The sequence below is a fragment of the Oreochromis aureus genome, linkage group 11 (genome assembly GCF_013358895.1).
Source record: "Oreochromis aureus strain Israel breed Guangdong linkage group 11, ZZ_aureus, whole genome shotgun sequence".
Classification (NCBI taxonomy): domain Eukaryota; kingdom Metazoa; phylum Chordata; class Actinopteri; order Cichliformes; family Cichlidae; genus Oreochromis; species Oreochromis aureus.
Window position 1 is genome coordinate 10,292,052 of NC_052952.1, and position 23,854 is coordinate 10,315,905.

Sequence of the window (23,854 nt, forward strand, 5' to 3'; positions counted from 1 at the left end):
AGAAGCCACCACCCCCCGAAAAGACACATTATTAACGTGTGTGTTTTTCTTGTACCGCTCTCAATATTATCTTAGCTCCTTTAATTGATCATCAAGACTTAGTGTCCCATACTCTACAAAGAACTTTGAAAACTAGAGAGTGAAGTAAAGTAGATATAAGTGAACTCTTTTTCAATTTTCTCGAGGTGGGTAAGTTGTTGCTATTTTTTTTTTTTTTTTTTTTACTGAAGTCATAATTGCAGTCCATATCAAAATAACTGCAATTACTATTTCATGCCTTAATTGTGGATACTTTCCTCTGATTACTGTTACAGGGTGAGTGGTACTCCACTGTGCTAGTAATCACAGGTGTTTGGAACTACATATATAGTCAGTGAGCTTTAATATCTGCTCTTGAATGCAGGATGTGTTCCATTGTTCAATGCCAGATATTCCTCTTGTTTCTTCATGCTCAGATGCTGGTGCAGAGAGAAGCGGACTTGTTTGCGGAGAATGAAAACCGCGAGACTCCATGTGACTCTGCAGAGAAGCAGCACCACAAGGAGTTGGCCCTGCGCCTGGAGTCGCAGATGGTCTTCTCTCTTGCCCCTGAGGCAGAGGGTATTGAGGCAGAATATGCAGCCCTAGATCGAAGAGAGGTACAGTATAACACACCAACAAGGAGTGGGTGTATAGCTTTCAGTTTGTCACCCTCAGCTGGTGTGACTTAAAATGTTATTAGAACCAAACTTTAGTCCACAGCATGCTGTTTAAAAAAATAATCCAAAAAACAGTCATTTTACTGTTGTTGCTGAATTAGGTCAAACTGTTGTAAATGAGCTACCCTGGTCAGCCTAGCCTGGCAGATCCCACACAATTTCTGTATTGTTACGCTTGCTTTGTCCTCATAACCCTTTAGCTACATAAGTAAGGAATAGAAGCAACATATGATGGTAACTTTGCTCTTGGAAAAATCCACTAGTTGACTGTATTTCAGTGTTTACATTTTTTCAGGAGTTAGTCACATTCTTCACTTGAACTTGTTTTGGTTGGACACAAACAGACTTGCACAAATTACTCACACAAAACAGTCTAGCTTAAAACATGTGATCATCATCATCAGTTTTAGTTCACTGGGTCTAGCTAAGTCATGTGTCAGCAATCATTTATGTTTCAGGTGGTTGTAGTACTTATTTTCTCTTCCCCTTTTTGCACAATCTTTCTTTACTACCCTTATTTCACCCATCACCCTTTTCCCCGATCTCACCCTCTGTTGTCCTTTTGTCTCTTTCTTTACCTTTCTCTGACAACCTGTCTTTTTTTCTTTTACTTCTTATCTTTGTCCTTACATTTCCTCTCTTATTATGTTCTTGTCAACCCTTTACTCTAGTTGTACGAGGGCCTGCGGCCGCAGGATCTTCGGAAGCTGAAGGACATGCTGATAGTGGAGACAGCTGACATGCTACAAGCCCCTCTTTTCACTGCAGAAGCGCTGCTACGTGCCCATGGTACTATTAAACAAACACAGTACTGGTTGTCCTTTTAATTATTTGGACTAGTAATATCCTGACAGCTTATTGGGTAAACATAATAACAGAGTAGTTAAACAAATGACATATATAGTTAGAAGTATATGGACAAGGAAGCATTTGATACAGTGGTTAGATTTAATTTAACACCACATAAAACACTTTTCAATCATTTCCACAACAACAAAAATATATATATACTTTAGTGGACAAGGTAAGTATACCCTTGGCCATGATTTGCATAATTGTTCACCTGTCTCAGATATTGGCTTATTAAAGTCTTTGACCGCTCTTCCATACAAATCCTGTCAGTTATAGAATGTTTTAATCTAAGGTTTCTCTTACACACTCCCTGTTTTAAAGCCCACACAACATTTCAGTGGGATTCAGACCAATAAGCAGGATCAGTCCAATAAGCAGGGAAAACCCCTCAAAAAACAGCATAATATTTCCACCTCCATACTTCACAATTATGATCAGGTCCAAAGCTATCTTTGGTCAGCTCTAAATATGTCTACAGTTACTGCAGCCAAACTATTTTTAGTGATCTATCCCAGAACACGTTATTCCAAAAGTGCTGTTCTTTGCCTGTATTTGATTTATCAGTTTTTTTCCCTTGGCACGTCTGCATTTTTCCCTGCATCTGATTGCAAATGAATGCCTTTTGACACTAGTAGTAAGAAATGGCTGAAGACCCTTTGATGAAATGTTGTGGTATTTTTATGATACCTTTTATGTTGTTCTGTTTGGGTTTAATTTGCTGGAGCAAGGAGTCTGGTACAAATTGGCAGCTGTTTAATACAGTGGAATGACTGATCTTGAGAATAACTTCAAGATTTTTATATGTCTTAACAGACTTAACAGACATCTCCAGCCTTTTGCTGCAGACCTCAGACCTAAACATGACACCACACATTTTAATAGCTTGTAAGACCAAACCAAAGAAGCTTAAAATAAGAAAAGCTTCTCCTGGTCACTCTCTAGGGAGGTTCTGTGTATCGGCACCTAATGTGAAACCCTGATTCTAATCTTGTGGCTGTGATGCTGTGAAAATGTGTAAAGGTGCATTTTCCATGGGGTTACTATGCTTTTTAAATGTAGAAATGACTACAAAATAGAAAATACAGAAAGCGTTTTTTGTATTTGGATAAGGGATTTATCTTCTATAAATATGCAGTACGCTGAAAGAATTGGACTTGTTCTGTTGTCACTGGAGAGAGCTTTTACATGATCTAAATGTAGTTTTAGTGAGTGCATTCATTTCAACAAACAATTTGAGAACAAACACTGCTTAATTAGGTTACTTAGGCTCGCGCCTGATTTACTGTAAATAAGATTAAATAATACACAGCATGAACCATGGATTTTTATGTCAAATCCTTGGCACGTCTAATTTATTTTTATTACATTCTGTTATGTTTTTCCTAGAAATAGTGCTGCAGAGAAAATATGCTTTGCTGAATTTGTCTCAATTACTTCACTCTTAACTTAGGCCTGGCCAAGTACTGAGTAAATACATCAGATTTTATTAGACTTCCATTCTTAACCCACCAGTTTTCAAAAGTGTTTCTGAAAGTTTTACTGATTTGAGGCTTTTGTAACTCGTTACTTCAGACAACTTGGCAAAAATGTTTGTGTATGACTTCACCACCTCTAATTAAATGAGCTTAAGGGCTGTCTGTTGAGCTGTGTGCTACATATGAGACACACTTTTAAGAGCTCAGAGGCGGGAGATTGACCCCAGAATGGTGCTATATTTATTCAGTTTTATCATGGGACTGCTGAAACATTTCAGGATTTTTCATCTCCTGCAGAAGGGTTTTTGCACTTGCATGTCATTTCATTTCTTGTGAAAAAGCGTCATTTCCACAATTTGTGACAATCTCTTATCTTTTCCTCATTGCTCGTCTGCTGAACTGCTTGCTTGTCCATCTTTCTTTGTTCCTGACAATTTGTATTTCCAACTCATTTTTGATATTTAAGACTAAATGTGAAGACTTCACTTTCAGACTCTATTTAATGGCTGAAGGCTTTAAGATAGGGCCATACACATTGATTAGTTTTAATTGAATGGAGCTAGATTGGGATGGGGGTTGTTGCGACATTCATTATCTAAAGGAGGCCATTTAGAGCGTTAGTCATTTGATTGGTGGCGAAACCTGTCTTGAGGCTGATAATGGCCTAATTGCACAGTTGACCTGGTCGTGTTCCTTATTTTAGGAGGGTAGACTATTTGGACTCGGGCACAGTCCACAAGTCATCCAATATTTATACTGAGAGCCTCTCAAATCCGTCCGTGTCCTAATGTGAGATTAAACAGCTATTCTAAAACAGAAAACCAGATGGCAGCAGGTCTTTGTTGTTGGCAGTTTAAAAGGCTTAAATGCTATTGGCTACCGGAGTATTTCTATTGAGAATCCACACAAATGTAAAATGAGATTCACTGAAATGCATTTTTTGTCTATGAAATTCAAACTTAGTTGAGTCTTGTTTTGACAGGTTAAATGGGAATTCATATATTCAGTATGTTATGTCTGTTTTAGGCCTGATCATAAAGTATTGTAAAAAATGTCATCTCCAAACAGTCAGAAAATGTTTTTAATTGGCCCTGCTACATTGCGTACTTCTTATTTGTGTCTTGACAAAAACTTGTGTGTTTATAGTTGCTGGTGAAAAGAAAAAAGATTTCTCTTTATCTTCCATTTTGTGCTTCACGGAAAGTAGGTTCTGTGAATTGATATTGGACTCTGCGCTGTAGCTGGCAGGCTTTGAGCTCTTCAGTGCAGATCACCACATTTTTGGCAAGAGGAAAGGTTGTAGAATCTGTTTTCACACTAACAACAGCCGGTGCGATGATTAAACATCACTGTTCTCCTGATCTGGAATTGTTCTTCCCATTCTGTAAACCCATCTACTTCCACCGTGAGTTTGCCTCGTATTTTCTTGGGTGTTTTTTTTTTTATTGTCAGTATTCACATTCCACTGCCACCAGCAACTGTGTAGGAGACACGACGACGCTGTATATGGAGTGGAAAAACCTGAATTCTACTGTTAATGTCCTTAGTAACTTAAATAAAGATAGCAAGCTAACTGCCTTTCTAAAGGGCAGGACATTCTGGATCACTATTACACTATAGTGAGCATTTCCTATCCCATCACCACTTGTGCTTTCAGTTTTTACTCTGATCATGACACACCTGATTCCTGCATAATGAAATACATTTTCTGAAGCTTCTTTTTTCCTTAGATCGTCATTTTGTCACTTTAACATAAACTTTCTTATATTCAAACATCCCATCAACACTTACTGAATGAGCTATGAGTGCTATACTGGAAATTAGACATTACATAAAGTGACGTGTAATGCACTGGCAGTCAGTTTTCGTAACTTTCTAAATTGTAGGTTATAAGCTGTGAGCCTGTGGGACATCTCACCTTTCTGAAATGAAATGCACAATGTAATTTGCTCTTAGATCCTGAGCTATCCTGTGTCAGTGTCAGGAATAATTTATTACAAGTAATTAAGTTATCACTGTTGTGTCACATGCATAAATGCACACAGTTTTTAGGAAGCTTGTGCATTGATTCTGCTGCTGTCTGATGCTTCAGTTATTTAAATAAACTCAGGAAAAAATCTTTTAGAAACACGGAAGCAACCAATTAACTTCAGCACCTTGTTACAATTTTTTTTTAAAAAAAAGACACACACAAGGATCATTGTAAACTTGTTAGACAACAGGTAGCAAGTTAACTTATAAAAATGTGTGTCTGACTCCCAGTCCATCAGCACCTATTGCACAGAAGCCTGCGTTGTTTCCCCTTTAAAAATTCTCTGCATACCAAGACCTGCACCTCCAGTCACTAGTCTGATCATTCGGATCAAAACATCATGCCACAATCAGTTTCATCCTCTAGGTAGTATATACTAAAATAATTCACTTCAAAGGTGCTTTGAAGAAAGATGTTTCTCTTTAATGTAGTTCTCTTTAATGAATGTCTTTTTTTGTGTCAGATTGGGACCGAGAGAAGCTCTTAGAGGCCTGGATGGCTAATGCGGCGGAGTGCTGCCAACGCTCAGGTGTGCAAATGCCCAACCCACCCCCAAGTGGTTACAATGCTTGGGACACCTTACCTTCTCCCCGGACGCCTAGGACCACCCGTTCCTCCATCACTTCACCAGACCAAATCAGCCTCATGCCTGCTGATGAGGAGTCTTCTCTGGTAAGATAAGATGCCTCTCACCAAGGAAAATATGGATCTATTTGCATTCAACCCCATACATTAGGCACGTAATGTTTGAGATTAGCCTGCTGTTTAGCACAAAGTGTTATCCAGACTCACATTGCTCCTGTTGTTGTCCATCAGCTATACAATTCAAAGAGTCCTGGAAAACTGGGCACGCTTTCTAATAAAATTTACCAAAGTAAAGTAAAATATCACTTGCTAAGTGATACTTACCAAACTGATAAAGCTAGACAAATTAATTTAAAAGGTGGACATAATGTAACTAAATACGTTATTAAACCACTAAGTTAGGGTTGAAATCCACTGCCATTATTTTTTATTTTTTTTGCTGAAAAGACTGTGTCAGCTCTATTTGATAAATGGAGCTCAATAAATCAGAAAAAAGTTTTAGCCACTGTTTAACTGTACTTATTGATAAAGAACGATCAAATGAAAAAGGATCACAGTCGGTCACAGCATGTTTTTCTGACAAAGAAGCTCCTATAGCAGCAGGGAATAGCTTTAGGCACGGAGGTGCATAGATTAACTGGCAGCATTCCCATAAAATGTGTATAGCAGTGCGTATTTAAATAAAATTCATGCAGTCCCAAGATTTTCTGAAGTGTTTCAGCTGAATTCTTTAAAATTTTATGATCACAGATGTCTTTCTGCATAATGATTCACTCTTTCCCGGTAAATATATGTTGCTAGCAGTCATTAGTATTCATGCCAGTGGTCTACCTTGCAAACATAAACAGAAGCAGGGCTTCCTTTTCTCATATGTCAACCAGTGTTTTGTCAGTTATCATGTAGGCAAGTCCTGAACAGAGCTGAGTTTTGTTATGTTATATAAAATATGCCAATTTAAGATACGACATCCTTCATGTTGCACTCTCCTTCTTTATGACACATGATTGACTGCTGTACATGTCGTATGTTATATTATGTTATATTACTGCTGTATGTTTGGGCACGTATCACTAAAGATGTCATATTATTGTTTTCACAGTTTTAACATTTTTACACATAAGGGAGAGTGTTGACCTTCGTGTGACTGGGGGTGGGTAGTCCGCAGTGATGCCACCACCAGAGGTTGGATGGCCATCTTTAGTTTTAAACTAATTAAAAATACTGGAAAGTTTTTTAAGCACTTACAGAAGGTGAATGAATCGCGATCAACTGTAGCTGCTAGACACTTACAGTCTGCACTGAAATATAATGGGGGTGCATAAATTTCGTAAATAAAATTGTTTTGGTTTTCCCTCCTTTGGCCTTTTGGGTGAAGGGTTGAGGGAGGTAGGGGGACAGCGGTAGTTGAGTCACTGTAGATAATTATTTTTGTCAGCTTTCAACAACTACACCTCCCACAGCATTAAAGTGTGCTCTCTAAGCTTCATGAAAGGTGTATTTTCCACCACTGTGTTTACAAAGCCTGCAGTGAGGGAGAGGACCCTTATTGACCTCTTGCTGTGAGAGGAGTTGTAAACTCCCTGTTTAATTGCCCACCTGTTATCCTGATCTAGTCTGGCATTTCCCATAATTATAAAACCTATTTGGAAATTGTCTTCTTTGAGAGCAAAAAGTAATATGTCCTGCACCAAAACAAAGTTTACTAGGCCTCTAGCCTTTATCTCATTTATTGCTGACAGCAACTCATTTTGTTTGACTGCTCGCTATTGGAGACTGACAATGCTTTATAAAAATCAGGGTGTGTGAGGTCAGCAAGGTCAGTTAGCTTGGGTTTAGACTTTATTCTGGAATAGTTTGCAAAATTGGGAATTGAGATGACAGTGCAGTGTGAGAAATGCACACTGCAGACTTTTTTTTAATATATAACTTTATGAGGCTTCTTTGGAAGAAAATGCTGTTTTCTAGGTTGTTAAATTTATTTCAAATTTGTAGTAATGATTTTTAAACTAAAATGATGGTACCTGGAGGGAGAATCAGACAGTTCTGAAAAGTTTAAAGACGTATCTTTTTGGATGAATGAATATATCCATTGGCGACGTGTGTTGATGGATAATAGCTAAAGCTGACACACTTTATTAATCTATAAATCAAGGCTGTCAGCTTCAGTTGCTCTCTATCGGGGGTTTACTTAAAACACCAAAAAACTCTGGATTGAAACATCAAAGATATGAACATGTCAGACAAATGTCTGAGGGTATCTTAAGTTGTGTGTCTGAAAAGGCGTAATTGAACTGCCCTGTGTCAATCGACCGAGTGTACTCAAAGGCCCGTTTAAAGGTTAGAGTTGATTATCACATTCTGCTCTTTCACAGATCAATACCTGCATTGTTGAAGTACACTGCCTTCTTTATGTCTTGTGAGGATCAGCCTTTCACTGTAACAAGGCCTGTGTATTTGACTGTGTGTCAAATACACTCTTTGTTTGTGATTCAACTTTCTGTGGGTATCTGAAAAATAAATCTAATAATAGAAATGTGAATGAGCCACATGCTTAGCTGAGGTCATAACATTGGCACAGTGGCTTTTCATAAACTACTTAGGGTTACTATTGTGTATAATTGTACACATTGACATTTCAACTCAGTAACTTCTCCACCTCTGACATGTCATCTCACATTAAAATCCCGCCCCTCCCTCACAATATTTGGAGAACATTCCCAAGCCAGGACATTCTCAAATTCTGGCATTTCAAGCAAAACAGGAAAAATAGAAAAACCCAGTGACTTTTTCAAAGGCTGTAAACAGTGGCACGGTTATGTAACAGAACAAAACAGGACTGTAACATAAAGACCTTTTGAAGTTGTACCAGATATATTAATTTTTTTATTGATTAAAGCTGAATTAATTTGTTCAAAAAATTAAAAGAGTTTAAATAGAGTGTATCTTGTTGATGCTAATATTGTGTTTTGATATTTATGTCTCGCAGTGTGGTATCTGCATGTCTTCCCTCTCCGTCTTTGAAGAACCTGTTGACATGCCCTGTGGCCACGACTTTTGTAGATCATGTTGGGAAGGGTAAGTCATATTTTGGTATGGCCTGAGGATTCTGCAGATTTGCTTGGGGTGTCTGTACTATGCGTGCACAGATCTTATTCAGTGTTTTTGTTCTTTGCATACCTCATTTCTGACTATTATTTGAATGCTTTCAAAGGTTTCTGAATTTAAAAATCCAAGAAGGGGAAGCCCACAACATTTTCTGCCCAGCCTTTGATTGCTACCAGCTAGTACCAGTGGAAGTCATAGAGGGTGTGGTCTCCAGAGAGATGGACAAGCGCTACCTCCAGTTTGACATCAAGGTAGTGATGAAAAAAAAGGAAGGAATTGAAATGAACTGAGCTGTGAGCCTCCTGCACAAAATATTCAAATAATTTTGTCGGGGATAAAAGATGATTCTGGTGTTGCAGTATTGTGTTATGATAATACCATTACTCACTTAAATGGAAGGGTATAAGTAATAAAGGTAGAGGAATTAAATCAGTTATGAGTGAAATAATCTTTACTTGAAACAATGACATTTTTTGTTATCAAATTGCCACAAGCAACAATGAATATTATTCATTTTTCTTTCAACATATTTTTTTTTGTAAGTTGTGTCTCCTTCATTCAGTTTAGAGTTGTAATTACACATTAGCAGTTTGTAAAATAAGTAATTTAGGGGCACTTAACAGAAAGAGTTCAACTTTGCAGTGTTCTAGTTAGAAATACCAACTTTTCTCTGTGACAAGTGGAGGACAGAGTGAGGCTAGCAGCCACTAACCAAGTTATGATGCTTTGGTGCCGGGGATACGTGGTTAATGCAGAGCAAGGAAAACAGAAAGGTGAGGGCACAAAGTATGCCAAGGTTTAACAAAAGGTATAACCTGATATATATATTTTTTTAAAGAGCCTTTTTAGTTGAATTATGTTCAGGCTGTTTTATTTATTTTGTGTTCAAGAATCTATTCCTTAAATATCGAGCTGCTATCAGATGGTCTCAGAACGCATACAGAGGGAATAATTTTATAGTTAAACATCTTTAACAGATTTTAAAATGACTTGACTTTAAAATTAAATTAACACTAAGAGGAAAATTATTTCAAGCTTTATTAGTGTCATCTACACTAAAAGGTATACAGCTTCTGACTGACTTTTGCTTTTATTGAAGGCATTTGTAGAAAACAATCCAGCAATCCGATGGTGTCCAGAGGCAGGGTGCGAAAGAGCGGTACGTCTGAACACCCAGGGCCCTGGAGCCTCCACCTCAGATCACCTAAGCTTTCCCCTCCTTCGGGCCCCTGCTGTAGATTGTGGCAAGGGCCACCTCTTCTGCTGGTCAGTATTGTTTTTGCTTTTCAAAACTCCAGTTATCCAAAAGAAACAGTAGTGATGGAGTTAATGGGAAGAAATATTGTTAGGCAAATATTTGGGGTGGTTTTTATTTTTATTTTTGTTCACCAATTGTTTTTTTGTTTGTTGACCATGCCTGACCTCATTAGTAGTGGTTCAACTTCAATAGTTCTTCTATCCCTTCACCCATTCACCAATACATTTATACAAGCACTTTTTTTCTAAACCTGTGTTTGATTGTTACATGTGTAACATTCATACATATTAACTGCCCAATGAACACTTTAGGAGTAACTCAGGGTTCAGTATCTTCCCCGAGGATATTTTGGCATGCAGACTGGAGCAGGCATGGACTGAACTACAACCTTCCAATTAGATGACCTCCTTTACCTCCTGAACCACAGCCACCCACAGGATGTTGTGTTAATATTTATTTTATTTTTTTTTGTAGATTTCTGTACATTTGGAAGAAAAAGGTTTTGAACCATCTTAATCAGGGCAGAATAAGCTAGTTGAAGTAAAGAGATGGAATGGCAAGTATAAGTTTTGGAGGTGCTTTGTATAGATAAAAGTGTACAAAATGTGATTACTGACAGTGTCTGCTTAAGAAAGATTTTATTTGTGAAAGGTCCCTCATACAAAGGAAACTAACAAACAGAGAAAATTCAGGACTGCTGCTACTTTCCAAACCACAAAGATAAGGTGCTGTCCTAAAAGCGGTGAAATAGAACTAACAGTTAACAGTTAATTTATTTAACTAAAATGTTTTTCACTAGTTCTAATTTTTACTTTAGTGTTAGTAATAACCTTGGTCTGTATGTATTGCAGGGAGTGTCAAGGTGAAGCCCATGAGCCCTGTGACTGTGAAACGTGGAAGATGTGGCTACAGAAAGTCAGTGAGATGAGGCCTGAGGAATGTGAGTGTTTGTTGTTGTTGTTTTTTTTAAATCGTGGATTTGTTATCTAAAACTGTACAGGAATCAGTAACAAACTTACAGTATGCGGTTTTGTTTTGAGACCTAATGTGAAATGGCATTTTCTATCTGTTGAACCACAGAGTAGAATTGTGTTGTTACCTGGATCCTAAAGAAGTTTATGAGCCAGTGTCTTTATTTGCCCAGATTTTTCAGGGTGCACAAAAGTGACTGATTTGGAGTTAAATTGCCTGGAACTCAACCACAGTAATTACAAACCGTTTAGCATTAGGCCAATTAAAATCCACCACGTCGATGATAAATTATTAATTAAGACGAGCAACCTGCTCACTAAAAGTTTGTGGTGTTTAGAAACATTAATTGGACTCTGGGCAATCTAATAGATGATTTAAGATACCCCGGCTGCTCTTGAGTGCCACTTGGTTGATGTGACAGTCGGAAGATAAAAGCAATTATTTTGTTTCGGAACTATCTTCCCCTTCGATTTTCCCCAGATTCTGTTTCATCTTGGCATTTCAGCAGCACATCAAAGGTGCTTTGATAATAGCCAATTATTCTCTTTGTGTGTGTGTAGGTGGCTGCATGAGCATCTTGGGAGATGTTAGCAAAATATATTAGCAATACACATTAATCAGGCAGGACGATTTCCCACTCAGTGCATTGGTCTGTTTTGATGCTCTGGTAATAGCCATTCTCATTCTGTCTCATTATGCCTTTATTTGTTCTGTTTACCTCCCCCTCCTCCATGTTGAAGTGGCTGGTGTGAGCGAAGCTTATGAGGATGCAGCCAACTGCTTATGGTTGCTCACTAACTCCAAACCCTGCGCCAACTGTAAGTCTCCTATACAGAAAAACGAGGGCTGCAATCACATGCAGTGTGCCAAGGTAGGCAGTAAGGCCTCTCATATTTTTCTTACCTAGACAGTAATCGGGTGATCAGTTTATCTGGTTGGTTTAGAAAGATATATGAATCAGTCGTTTTCTGGTGGAGAAAACAAACCCAAAAGGTTTAAATGAGCTACATGTGTGCAGTGAACACAGTATACTTCTGTTTATGTTTTAAATGGACTTCAGAATCATCTTCTTTGACATACTGCCATAAAAAGGAAATCCTTACACAGCTATACAAAAACAAATCCCTCCTATTTGTTGTTCCTTAAAAGTGCAAAATGCAGATTTTGGCAACTCATAGAAATAATTAGAATTAATTATGTATAACTACCTTATTTATCAAACTTCAGTAATATTTGGAACTTTTGGGATTGTCACCCTCTTCTGTAAACATATTTAGAGCAAGTGTGGGTTTTGGAGCTGCATAAAGTGGTACAGCATAGCTCCATTTAGCATTTTTTCTTTTTAATCAGTTAATTATATTTTATGTAGCCACCAGTTATTCATTGGCGTATTCTTTCATTTTTTACCAAGAAGCATTTACAAATTGACACAGTATTTTATCATACAGTGCAATGATAGAATAACTCAGGGCTTTTATGCAAAGTACTCTTCTCAGTGCAAACAAACTGTCAGGTGGGAGATAAAGTTTATTCGCACACAGTATGTGTATAAATGTCAAAATCTCATTTTCAGTTGTACAGATGGCTCTTTAAACACTAGAATGAGCCATTTTTACTCCTGATTCTCCACAAGCCTTTCTCTTTCTTACACCACACTCAAGCCAAGTTGTAGTATTTATACACAATGGTATTACATGATCTGTCAAGCAGATGACTACAACTTTCTGAGTTCTGTCAGATCAGACTATTAGAATAGCTCTGTTTTATACTGTTCTGTTCTCAGTTAACACTTTTTTAAAGGAAATGCAGTGTGCATAGCAAAGGGGCAACAAAGGTACCTGTTGATGCTGTGAAATGTATGTGTAATTACAGTATGAATGCATGCTGTCATGTTTACATCTTAGCAGATAGCTTCTGTGTTGGTCCACCAGTGTGAATAATACAGGGTTAACTGTGAAATTATAAAAACAGGTTTTGTATGAAGGCCATTTATGGCCATAGCTGTAGGAAGTAAAAGAGAATTATATTATGGATCTAAGCGATGGAAATCAGCTTCCTCTGAGGGTCATCTGGGCTTTCTTTTAAAGATAATTTGAAGAGCTTGGTCACTCGGGAAAAGATCAGAGTAGAGCTGCTACTTCTCCACATTAAAAGGAAGCCACTTGAGGTGAGCGTCTAACTAGAATGCCTCCTGGACATCTCCTGAGGTGTTTCAGGCATGTGCAACTGTGAGGAAGCCCCAGGGTAAAACCAGGGTCTGAAAGAGAGATTATGTCTCTCGGCTCAGCTGGCTTGGGAATGTCTTGGTATCCTACCAGAAGAGCTTGAGGTATCTGGGGAGATGGAGGTCTGGGCATCTCTGCTTAAACTGCTGTCCCTGTGACCTGGACCATGATAAGTGGAAGAGGATGGATGGATGGTCAAGGGCGAGAGTGAGACCAGTAATCAGACATAGTCATGTTGCTTGACTTTGTCTCTGTTACTACAACTGTTGCTGTAGGGGAGGCAGTGCAGTCATACAGCAAAGATCTTTTTGTCTCTCTGACACCCTTGTCACTGTCTGCACTGGTTAAATAGGCTGACTAGAGATGGACATTAGTTTTGGGGGAATGGAGTGGCTTTCACAAGCTGAGAGGCCACAGAGGGCTCAGCCTCTTGACCTGTTATTACCTGGTAAGAAACGGCTTTACCCCTGTTGCCTGGAAACACGGGACTCAATGTTGCTAAGGAACCTTTGTCTTTTCACTGCCATTTCCTTCTCTCTGGTGTGGCTTCACACTTTTTTCTTGTCTCAGGATTCTCTTTCACATGTCTTTTTGTGTCTCTCCATCCACCCATTCATGTCCCCTCACTCTCCTTGATTTTGTATTGATTTTTTTTGATGTGTCATATAAGCAGAGAGTTTCCAGGACAACTGAGGCCTCAGCCTTAAGGTTTTGTGATGCTCCAGCTAACTTGTCACCCACAGAAGTGCTTGTAGCATGGAGAAATCACTTATACCCAAATAGGCTCCAGATTGGAGAGGCTGTAGTGTTTTGCTGTGTTTTGTTGTTCTTTCTCCATCGGGACTTGCTGCTCTCAAATGCAGTCTGAGTGCCTTCTAGTGGCAGCAGGCTACAAGGATTCACGACTCTGTTCAAGCAGCTGCTACTTGTACACTGTAGAAAAAGAAATGGATGAGAAGATGGAAGAGATAAAATGGATACAGGTGATTAGATTAGTTTAGTGAGTCTTAGAAGTCCTTGACCCTTAATTATAATTCAGTTATGATTTTTACAAAGGATGTGTTTTTGAAAAAAAGTGCCTTTCTGTCCTGGTAGATCTGTGCTTGATAACTCAAAGAGGTTACAGCACATCAGATGAGCTCTGATGTTGGGTCAGTCTGGATATTCCCACCTTTGGATGGGGATATTAATGAAAACATGTCTGTAGATGGGGGAAAGGTATCGTTTTTGCTGTCATTTCATATACCAGGATAATTGTTTTTCTCTCACAGCAGTTATAAAAAAAAAAGTGTCTTTTTCATTTTGTCATTAAATGTAAATTACCTCAGTATAGCAGGAGTAGCATTAGTAATTGGCTTTCCATTTTCTGATGTGACAGCTGACCAGAGATGTTCTCTCTCCCTGCAGTGTAAGTACGATTTCTGCTGGATCTGTCTGGAGGAATGGAAAAAGCATAGCTCATCTACAGGGGGCTACTATCGCTGCACTCGCTATGAGGTCATCCAGCAGGTGGAGGAGCAGTCAAAGGAAATGACTGAAGAGGTACATACAAGTTAACACGATATTATTACATTCTCTGTGTTTTCATATTTTAAATGCTTTCGGCCCAGTTAACCGAACACTTTGTAAAATATGACTTAACAGCGGTATAATGTAACAACAGGGACCAGAGCTGAGTGATGGCAGTTGTTACTGGGGGAGCCCTCTGTTATGATGATGTAGAGTGAATATCCTAAAGGAGCAGGGCTGGGGTTGTTTCATATTGTATTTTATTCCTAAACGTCAAGACTCTTTCAGCAACTTGTCATCGTACTCCTACACCATTATCAGACTCACAACAAAAAAGCAGAAAGCTTGGTGCATTATAAACTCGTGTCTGTTTTAATTTTACTCGTTCTTCCTCTGATTCAAGCCATGCATACATTAACCGGAATGTGGTTCCACTTGTCCTAGTAGCCAATAATATAGCCTTCAAGCTCCTCAGCTAAATTTAAAACGAGCAATCGTCTACAGAGCTGTAGTAAGTTTGCTTTCTGGTTCTGTTTTCTCAAACTCAGACATTGACCTAAGTGACATTACTTATAGCAATTTATCAGATTTTGTGCAAGTCCCTGTGGAACCAGAGAAGACATTATATAACCGTTTACTCATCTGCAGTAGTACTCTCCAAGGCCTGGAGAATGGCGATACATAAAATTGGTGGATTTTTCCTGGAAACTCATGATGGAATAGTGGATTATTTACAGATTTTCTGTGCACAGTTGATAAATATATTTTGCTGCACAACCCAATCTTACTGTAATACACCAAATCTCTGTCTGTCTGCAAACTCCTACACGATCAGGAGTTGAGCAGCCGAAGTATATAACACACAGGTATATAGTAACGTAGGCCTTGACACCAGTTGGCAACTGCTGGTTGCTAGGGAAAAATGAGTATTTCCTGCTTGTTGCAGATGGTTGCTCGAGGTTAATGGCAGTTACTGTAAAATCATTTGCTAAAACCACAGTCATGTACATCCAGAGTCACTGACCTCCTGGTAACCAGTCGTTACTATTGAAAGATGTATATTCCCTGACTGGCTGGCAACTCGTTGGAAGGGTTTGCTTGCTGTTACTAAGTGAAACTGCTTGCAAAGAGGTAAACAGTGTTGCACTTGTTTGCATTTGGTTGCCAGAGGGTCACTGACCAGTCTCTCATGTACTATCATCAAAGCAAAAAGAAATTAACTCCCCCCCCTTGTCACACATAAATGGTATCATTTGGTGGACTTACTTTAACTGTAAGAAGCAAAAGTATTCAGGCCCTCTCTGTGAGAAGAAACACCATGCTCAGGAGCTTGACTGTGACTGGTGTCTCATCACTGTTTTGCAGGCTGAGAAAAAACACAAGAGCTTTCAGGAACTCGACCGCTTTATGCACTACTACACACGCTTCAAGAACCACGAGCACAGCTATCAGGTAAACAGACCAGACTTTGTCTTGCAGTGATGTTGCCTTTGCAGCCGTTATGCAATGAATGCAGCCCGTGAGAATTTGTTTAAAACTAGTGCTTTAACTTTAAAATAACTAACATATGGTATATTTGCATTTTGTTCATCACAAATAAGTCTGTTGTTAATTTATTTTGTCTCACATGGCATTCTCTCTATTGCTTGGTTTAGCAGAAACCTCGTGATAAGTTTTGTAATTGAGTAAAATTTCTGTTTTTCTCCCATTAGCTAGAGCAGCGTCTGTTAAAAACAGCCAAAGAGAAGATGGAGCAGCTTAGTCGAGCACTAAGTGGAAGTGAGTATGCAGTCTGCCGTAACGGTGTCAACCTTTATTATACCAGTCCTAATTCAGTTCTTTAATATTGAGCTTTTGGAAGTAGAGGAGAAGGGATAGAAAACTGAGGTGTTTTAATATTATTTTAACAACAGTGGGTATCGGTTTAAGCATTCAGTAGTGTAAGGTTACAAGAAATATAAAGAAATATAACATTTTAACTTGAATTTTTCAAAACCATGTCAGTAAAGTCAGTTTCTGCCTGATTAGTTAGCTGAATGATGCTCCGATGTACATCAGGTAAAACAGTAGATTCTGAGTTAGCTCACATAGTGGTGGTGGCTGTCAGCTGGCAGAAATGGAAAAGGTTCCAAGTCGGTCGTCATGAGTTTGGCTTAACTGAAAGTTTGCACAGTTTATCCTACATAATACGACTGCTGACAGCTTTTAGTCTCCAATAATCAGGTTTGGCCATCACTATTGTGTTTTCTGATGCAGTTCAGAATCTGAGATGCAGATAAAAATTCTATTTCAGATATAAATTTGTCTTCTATTCAGCATGTCTGGATTGCTAATTTACACATTTAGTGAAAAGATTTATTCAAATGAGAAGAAAATGATTTTCCCTTAGGTTCCAAATTTTTTTTTTTTTTAAATCTCAGTAGTCACTGAGTCACTCTTCATCAAAGGCCAGCAGTGTTCTTGGCCCAGACTTCCCATCATACTAGACACCTCAGTTATAACTTAAAAGCACAGTCTCTTCATGTGCTTTAGTACAGTCAAGGAGTTCTTTCATATGCTTTGTTTCAGGGTTTCTTGTCATGTAATACTAATCGGCTCAAAAGCAAAGTGAAGTAATTGAGGCAGAGTAATGAATGTCCTGTACAAAAGCATATCCCATATTCATGTTTGTTATCTGACTCTCCCGCCTTCTCTTTCCCAGGGGAAGGAGGCCCACCTGACACTACATTCATTGAAGATGCAGTCCTAGAACTACTAAAGACTCGCCGCATCCTCAAGTGCTCTTATCCTTATGGGTTCTTTCTGGAGCCCAAAAGCACAAAGAAAGAGATCTACGAGCTTATGCAGGTTTCAGGCTTACTTAGTGAGAGGAAAGACAAATGTTCACAGTGGTCTAGGCCATTAGATATGTGAGACTAAAGCTTTCTACTGCATGATTCTCACAATCTTCCCCAGTTATATCTGCACATCTCAGCTTTTAGTTAAACATCTAGTGCTGTATAATTTATGATCATCCATATAGATACAGGATGTACTTTCCTGCTAGTTTTTATAATGTGGCCTTTCAGATGCTGGAGAATGAATCGGCACGACTCCCATAGGTCTTACAATTCCTTAAACGCCTGTAAAAGTAATAGTTTTTTTACGTAGATACATAAACAGCTGCCCCACAAGTACATTTGTTAAATTGAAACTTGAAATCCTGCATTTGTACACTGTGATTGCTAAGTCACCTGTCTTTCTGCCCCCAGACGGACTTGGAGATGGTGACTGAGGACTTGGCACAAAAGGTTAACAGGCCTTACCTGCGAACACCACGCCACAAGATCATCCGTGCGGCTTGTCTGGTACAACAGAAGAGGCAAGAGTTTTTGGCCTCAGTAGCCAGGGGAGTGGCCCCCAATGACTCACCTGAAGCCCCAAGGCGAAGGTAGCATACAGACCAGTACCTAACTTTGTTAAAATAACACATTTTACATTTTTTTTTATTTTGAGAGCCAATTCCTGTGTGATTTCAGCTATCACAAGTTTGCCATTAATTTCTGTCTTTTGCAGTTTTGCTGGTGGAACGTGGGACTGGGAGTATTTAGGCTTTGCATCACCTGAGGTAAAAGCTGATTGGTTGGACAGTAAACTTGAACAAAATCCATTTGTCTTATTGTGTGTTGAGTGATTTAGCCGATGATGTTTTTTTATCTTGTCAGATGATTGGGTTATTTAAACAGATTACAGGTGCATAGTAAGAGTTGGTGATTCCCATTTGTTTTAGCAAAAATTAATTCACTTAAAGCTAACAAATGTAGCCAGATAATTGTGTTGGTCCAGGTTCACTTGCAGCTGCCTTTTACACTCACACCCACATATCATAATTGGTGCCACTGTTTCTAAACAAAACCAGCTTCTGACTTGTTCTGGTTGTTGCCGTTGCTCTGAAGTGCTTTGAAACCACATTTGGACTCATTATTAAACGTACTTGTACAAATTAGGAAGAAAAAGACATGTTAGTCCTAAAATGTTCATTTTTCTCAAAGCCACAGACTTCCTCTCTTGGTCACAAATAATTTTTGGATAACAAAGGTTTTTTTGTTTTTTGTTTTCCGCCTGTCGTTACTGTTCTTGAATGTAATAGCGGAGCCACTCCCAGATTTCAGCATGCCATTGGAAGTTTAATTTTATTAATTAGGAATTTCTAATATTATGAACTGTCAGTGTTATTGATGCTGTGATGTTTACCCTATACAGTATAGTACAGTACAGCTATATTTGTAAAACATACATAATATTAATTTAATCAGTGCCCTTTCAACAAGTGCCTGTGATTTGTAATCCCACTTATTTCTGCTAATAGAGAGTACTTATTGTTTCAAGAAATTACTTTATTGCAGAAATATAAATCATAATTAGATATAATTATGTTGTGTAATTAATTATATGGTGTCATATAACATCTTTTAATAAAGTCAGTATGTATATTTAAATTATTTTAACATTTCTGGTGACGCAGAGATCGCCATGTAATTTAACACACTGGAGCAAGCCAGATGGTTCAGTGTTCCCTGTGCAACCGTCAGGAATGATGAAAAGCACAGTATGCTGGCAAACACCTAAGTAGGTTGCGCCTGATCATTACACATTAGTAACAGGTGTTTGTAGTTAACACTTAGAGTCGTAAAAGTGTCGACCACATAATGGTTTGATTATTGACCTGTCTTCTTTTTCTGCCCAGTGTGATGTATGCACTTGGTAATGGTGCATATGTCAGTACATTGCAGATACGACTACAGGTCTGTTATTGATTTTTCTAGACTGTGGCAGTTCTTAAACATACAGTTCTTTTTTTCAGAAGCGAATTTGCTCAGCTTAAGAGCACCATCACTCTTTTGGCTTAGGCTCGTGTAGCTTCTATCTGAAAATTCAAATCTCACCCCAAAATAAGCCTCTGGGGTTTCTGTGCAAATCCTATAACATTTCAAAGCTGGCAATGGCCAATAGACATTTTAAGGGGAGATGTTTTGACTTGTATCAGTAAATAAAGCACAAAATGAATTAAAGATGACTCAGTTACATTAAATATACCAGTAAGCCCTGTAAGTCACTTAGCCACATGCATTACAGTAGGACCCTCCGTAAATGGAATGTAAACACATTTATACATTTGCACTTCATTTACAATGACTAGTCAAAGTATGTGTGCTGAAAAAGATCTGTTGTCAGGAAAGAACCACAGAAAATATTATTATTATTCAAATCAGCCAAGAAACTAAACCAACAGATCTACTACAGTAACTTGTCTTCTGACATGATAGCAAAACTACATACAGCAGCTCTTGTTTTTCTATTCAGCATTTTGCTTCTTCTAAGATGTGCCATTATTTTGTAGGAAGTCAGGTGCCACATGCCATGATACTTATCTTGTCTCTCATTGGTTGACAGTCTTAACAAGCTGGAGATCCCTGCATGCATTGATTTTGCTAACTACTAATTATCTCTGTCTATCTTTAATGTGCATCGATACTGTGCAATAACATTAATGATTATAATATATAGGCCAGCTGATGCAAGTATTCATGTTGCAAAAAAGATTAAATTTAACTTGACACATACTAATATAGACATACAGTAGATACTGATAGCAGATGCTGAACACCAAGCTTATTTTTTATTTGTTTTTGTTTTTTGCCTGCTGGTTAAAACCTTCTCTCTCAGTCAGTGTCAGTAGTTGGTAACACCATAGTAACAAAGCCAGATGACACTGCCTCACACACTTACATATGTCTCCTCCATGCTTCTTATAAAACCTGCATCACTTCATAGTGGGTTATATTTAGCACGGTGGAAGCATGAAAGAGCTTTTGCTTTTGATGATATTTGCATGTTACTCAGTGACTTTAGCAGTTGAGATGATTGAATAAAGAATGCAGAGGTACTGATATGTTGATTTGGTGTATGTAGCCTTTTTCATGAGAGCGGTCTTGCATTTATCAGTACTTTAAGAGGGATAACAGCACTGGAGTTTTCATTCATTTGGCACTTGACTACGCATGAGTGCCATCTCACAGTTTTAAATCTATGACTTTGACTTTGCAGGAATTCCATTTCAAAAATGTTAGCTTGAGTTGATTTAGATAACAGACAAATTCACTGCTTTTCCCTTTGAAGAGGTACACACCAATGAGCCAAACTTTTAAGACCACCCATCTTTCTGTGCAGTCAAAGTAGCTGTCACCCAGAAAAGCATAGACTCCATATGGCCTCAAAATAAGACCTGTGTGCTGGGATAAACAGGAACTATTTTCCTTTGCCATGTTTTTTTTTCCCATGGTAATCTGACCAAAGTTTCAAGTAGTGAGGTCAGCTGATGTGCAAATAATACCTGTTAACCAAAGGTTCAGGCGTCAGACTGCTCTACACCCTCCTTATCAGATATTTTTCTCATGAGTATAGAGTCACACCCACATAATGTTCATCTTGTGTTTGTAAGACATAGCTAATCAAGAAGATTGGTTTAAAGGGAAGGTAAGTGGTTTCAGTTAGTGCATGAATCAAAGACCTGCATGTAGTCCCCCCCCACACACACACACACAGTTATTAACTTCAAACCTGCTAGAATCAGTTTCCTTGTACAAATCTCCTTCATTGCATTTTTAAAGTAACGATTGTTCTTATATTTTAAGGAGTACGCAGAGTTCCAGTACAGACGGCGGCATAGGCAGAGGCGGCGAGGCGACATGTCCAGTCTCCGTAGCAACACACCTGACCCTGACGACCTCAGCGACAGCACTTTAGGTACTTCACTTTATACAGGGTTTCTCTCAGATTTCTATTTCTGTTGTGATGGCTATCTCACATCATGATATTAAATTTTTCTCCCTTGTCACAGCTTGTTATTTGCATAGCTTAAGTTACCATGTGAATTTATCGTGTGATGCATCTGAATGTTGTGAACGCAAAGTCTTTGGGTTCGAGTTGGTCTGATTTTTCGATTGGGTCCAAACGTCTGAGAGAACTACCTGGTACACAGAAAGTGCGCAGATTTAGACACCTCAAGGTTTGCAGTGTTTACAAAAGATTTTGATTGTTTATGTATAAAAGATAAGTTTTCTTGTAAAGTTTAGAAAGTTCCCTTGAGTTGTTTTTCTTTTATCAAAGCAGGGTTCGATGGCCCTCAGGTAGATTTGATCGACTGTTCAGCTAAATTAACTTAAATTGGTCATCTCTTATAATCACAACTGCTTCAGGCTCTGAGCAAAGAAAAAATTGCTTGGAGAATAATAGATCAGAATAATAGATCAAAACTGCATCTTAATTAAAATAGAACGTCAAAATTCTTATTCTTGGAAAAAAATGAGACCTTCTCTGTTTCTAATCATGGATAAATGTTTCTAATAGTGCAGTGTGACTGTGAAACACTTAGTGAAAAAATATTTATATATTCATTAAAAGTGTGATTAATTAAGCTCAAGCCTACATTTGCTATCAGTCTAATTGGAATACATCCTGAAATGGCACACTGACTCCAGCATGGAAAAAACAAAAACCCAACAGATGGATGGAATGGGTCAAAAGTGCAATTTGTAATGGCTGGTATGAAGCATTTAAGGTGTAATGATCTTTTGAGTAGAAAACTATTTAAAGATAGATATAGGGAAGTACTGTGTACATGTGATAGGACGTTTTATAGAAGTCAGTTCCAGAAATGAGAGTTATAAGAATTATTCTAATCTGAAACTGTTCTGGTAGGAAATTAATAAACTGAGAACTAGATACTGCAGAAAAGACCTATCGAAGTTCATCTTAGCGATGGTGTGGTTTGAAAGTATAGAATGAGATTAAATGAGAGCTAGATTTTCTTGATTTGTTCTCAGGAAATCACATTGTGATTAACTTTGATTTTTGTTTCTTTTATTAGTGACGCATGTGATTCAAAGGATGAGTTGAGTAGAAGCATGAATCATGATGTTTGTTTCCCATGTTTGAATTTTGATGTTACAAAGAAGTGAAAAACACTGTAGACAAGTTACAGTTAAAGCACTAGGTGTGGAAGAAATGCCAAAGAAAGTATTAAAGTCTCTGTTACTATTAAAGACACATTTCTGTTGCTTTATAATTTGTTTTAAGGGTAGTCAGTCACAGTCTTATTAACTTTGAATTAATCCATCAGAATTGCATAAGAGCAGGTGCAGGTTTGCGAAGCCCCACCATCTTGAATACAGTGGCTGATGTTTTCGTTATCTCTTTCTCGTCCTTCACTACTGCTTTCTGTCCCCTGTCATTTCCACCTTATCATCATCCTCCTTATATCAAGCCCCATTTTCTTGCACTCAAGTTAGGGCTCTAGCTCTGTGTGGGTTAAGAATGTCTAACTTTAAAGAACTGTCTGTTTAAACATCTAGCAACATTTGACGTGTCAGTGGTTAAATGGTAAAGTTTCAAAGCTCTTCGGTGAATTCAGGCCCTACAATCTGTTCCAGATCTGTTTATTTTTTCCTGTTGTTGGAGTCATGGTTAATGCTCCAAAAATATTAAGATCCAGTCAGATGCTTCCCTGGCAGTATTGTGTTAAGTGGAGAAGAGTCTTAGCATCCACCGGTACCTAAACAAGCACACGTGCACTGCAATGATTCAGTTACATTATTTGTTTAGAAATATTGATTTTTACTAATTAGTTTTTCCAAAATAGAGCTTCTGGAAAAATTACACTTGCTTGAATTCAGTAAGCATTTCTAATCTTTTGTTTTTCTCCATCATTGTGGTACTTTTATCCAGGCTGTATGGACTGAAAACAATAGATAAAACTGGAGGGTAGCTAATAGGTTCTGTTTTGTCAGGAAAGAGGAATTGCTCACAGATACAGATACAGTTAGTGCAGTTCCTGGGGTTGTGACGGGTTGCTGTTCCTTCATCAGTGTGTTGACTAAACTCAAGATGATGTTACTAAATTGAATACTTAGCAGTAGATTAAACTGAGTAAATTGATTTGTCCTGCATTGATTTAGTTCAATAACCAGGTTTGACTTTTTCTGTGTTCCTTTTTTTCCTATTAAGACACACAGGATGCTGGAAGTGGACGCAGACAAGGTCCTATGATGGTGAGTAAACATTTATCTCGAGCTCACACAGTAATGTAGTTGAAATTATTCCTG

General features: G+C 38.2%; 1 protein-coding gene across 2 annotated transcripts in view; it reads left to right on the top strand.

Annotated features, from left to right (window-relative positions):
* Positions 1–23,854, top strand: part of LOC116322621 (ankyrin repeat and IBR domain-containing protein 1) — a 31,992-nt gene that overhangs the window by 4,317 nt on the left and 3,821 nt on the right. For both annotated transcript variants that reach the window (XM_031742733.2, XM_039620064.1), the window contains exons 4-19: positions 456–638; positions 1,370–1,487; positions 5,521–5,729; positions 8,629–8,717; positions 8,854–8,998; positions 9,847–10,013; positions 10,857–10,945; positions 11,718–11,848; positions 14,610–14,744; positions 16,077–16,163; positions 16,424–16,490; positions 17,413–17,558; positions 17,963–18,141; positions 18,267–18,318; positions 21,386–21,497; positions 23,757–23,800. In XM_031742733.2, the coding sequence (XP_031598593.1) occupies positions 456–638; positions 1,370–1,487; positions 5,521–5,729; positions 8,629–8,717; positions 8,854–8,998; positions 9,847–10,013; positions 10,857–10,945; positions 11,718–11,848; positions 14,610–14,744; positions 16,077–16,163; positions 16,424–16,490; positions 17,413–17,558; positions 17,963–18,141; positions 18,267–18,318; positions 21,386–21,497; positions 23,757–23,800 (1,953 nt within the window). The remainder of the gene's footprint in view (positions 1–455; positions 639–1,369; positions 1,488–5,520; positions 5,730–8,628; positions 8,718–8,853; positions 8,999–9,846; positions 10,014–10,856; positions 10,946–11,717; positions 11,849–14,609; positions 14,745–16,076; positions 16,164–16,423; positions 16,491–17,412; positions 17,559–17,962; positions 18,142–18,266; positions 18,319–21,385; positions 21,498–23,756; positions 23,801–23,854) is intronic.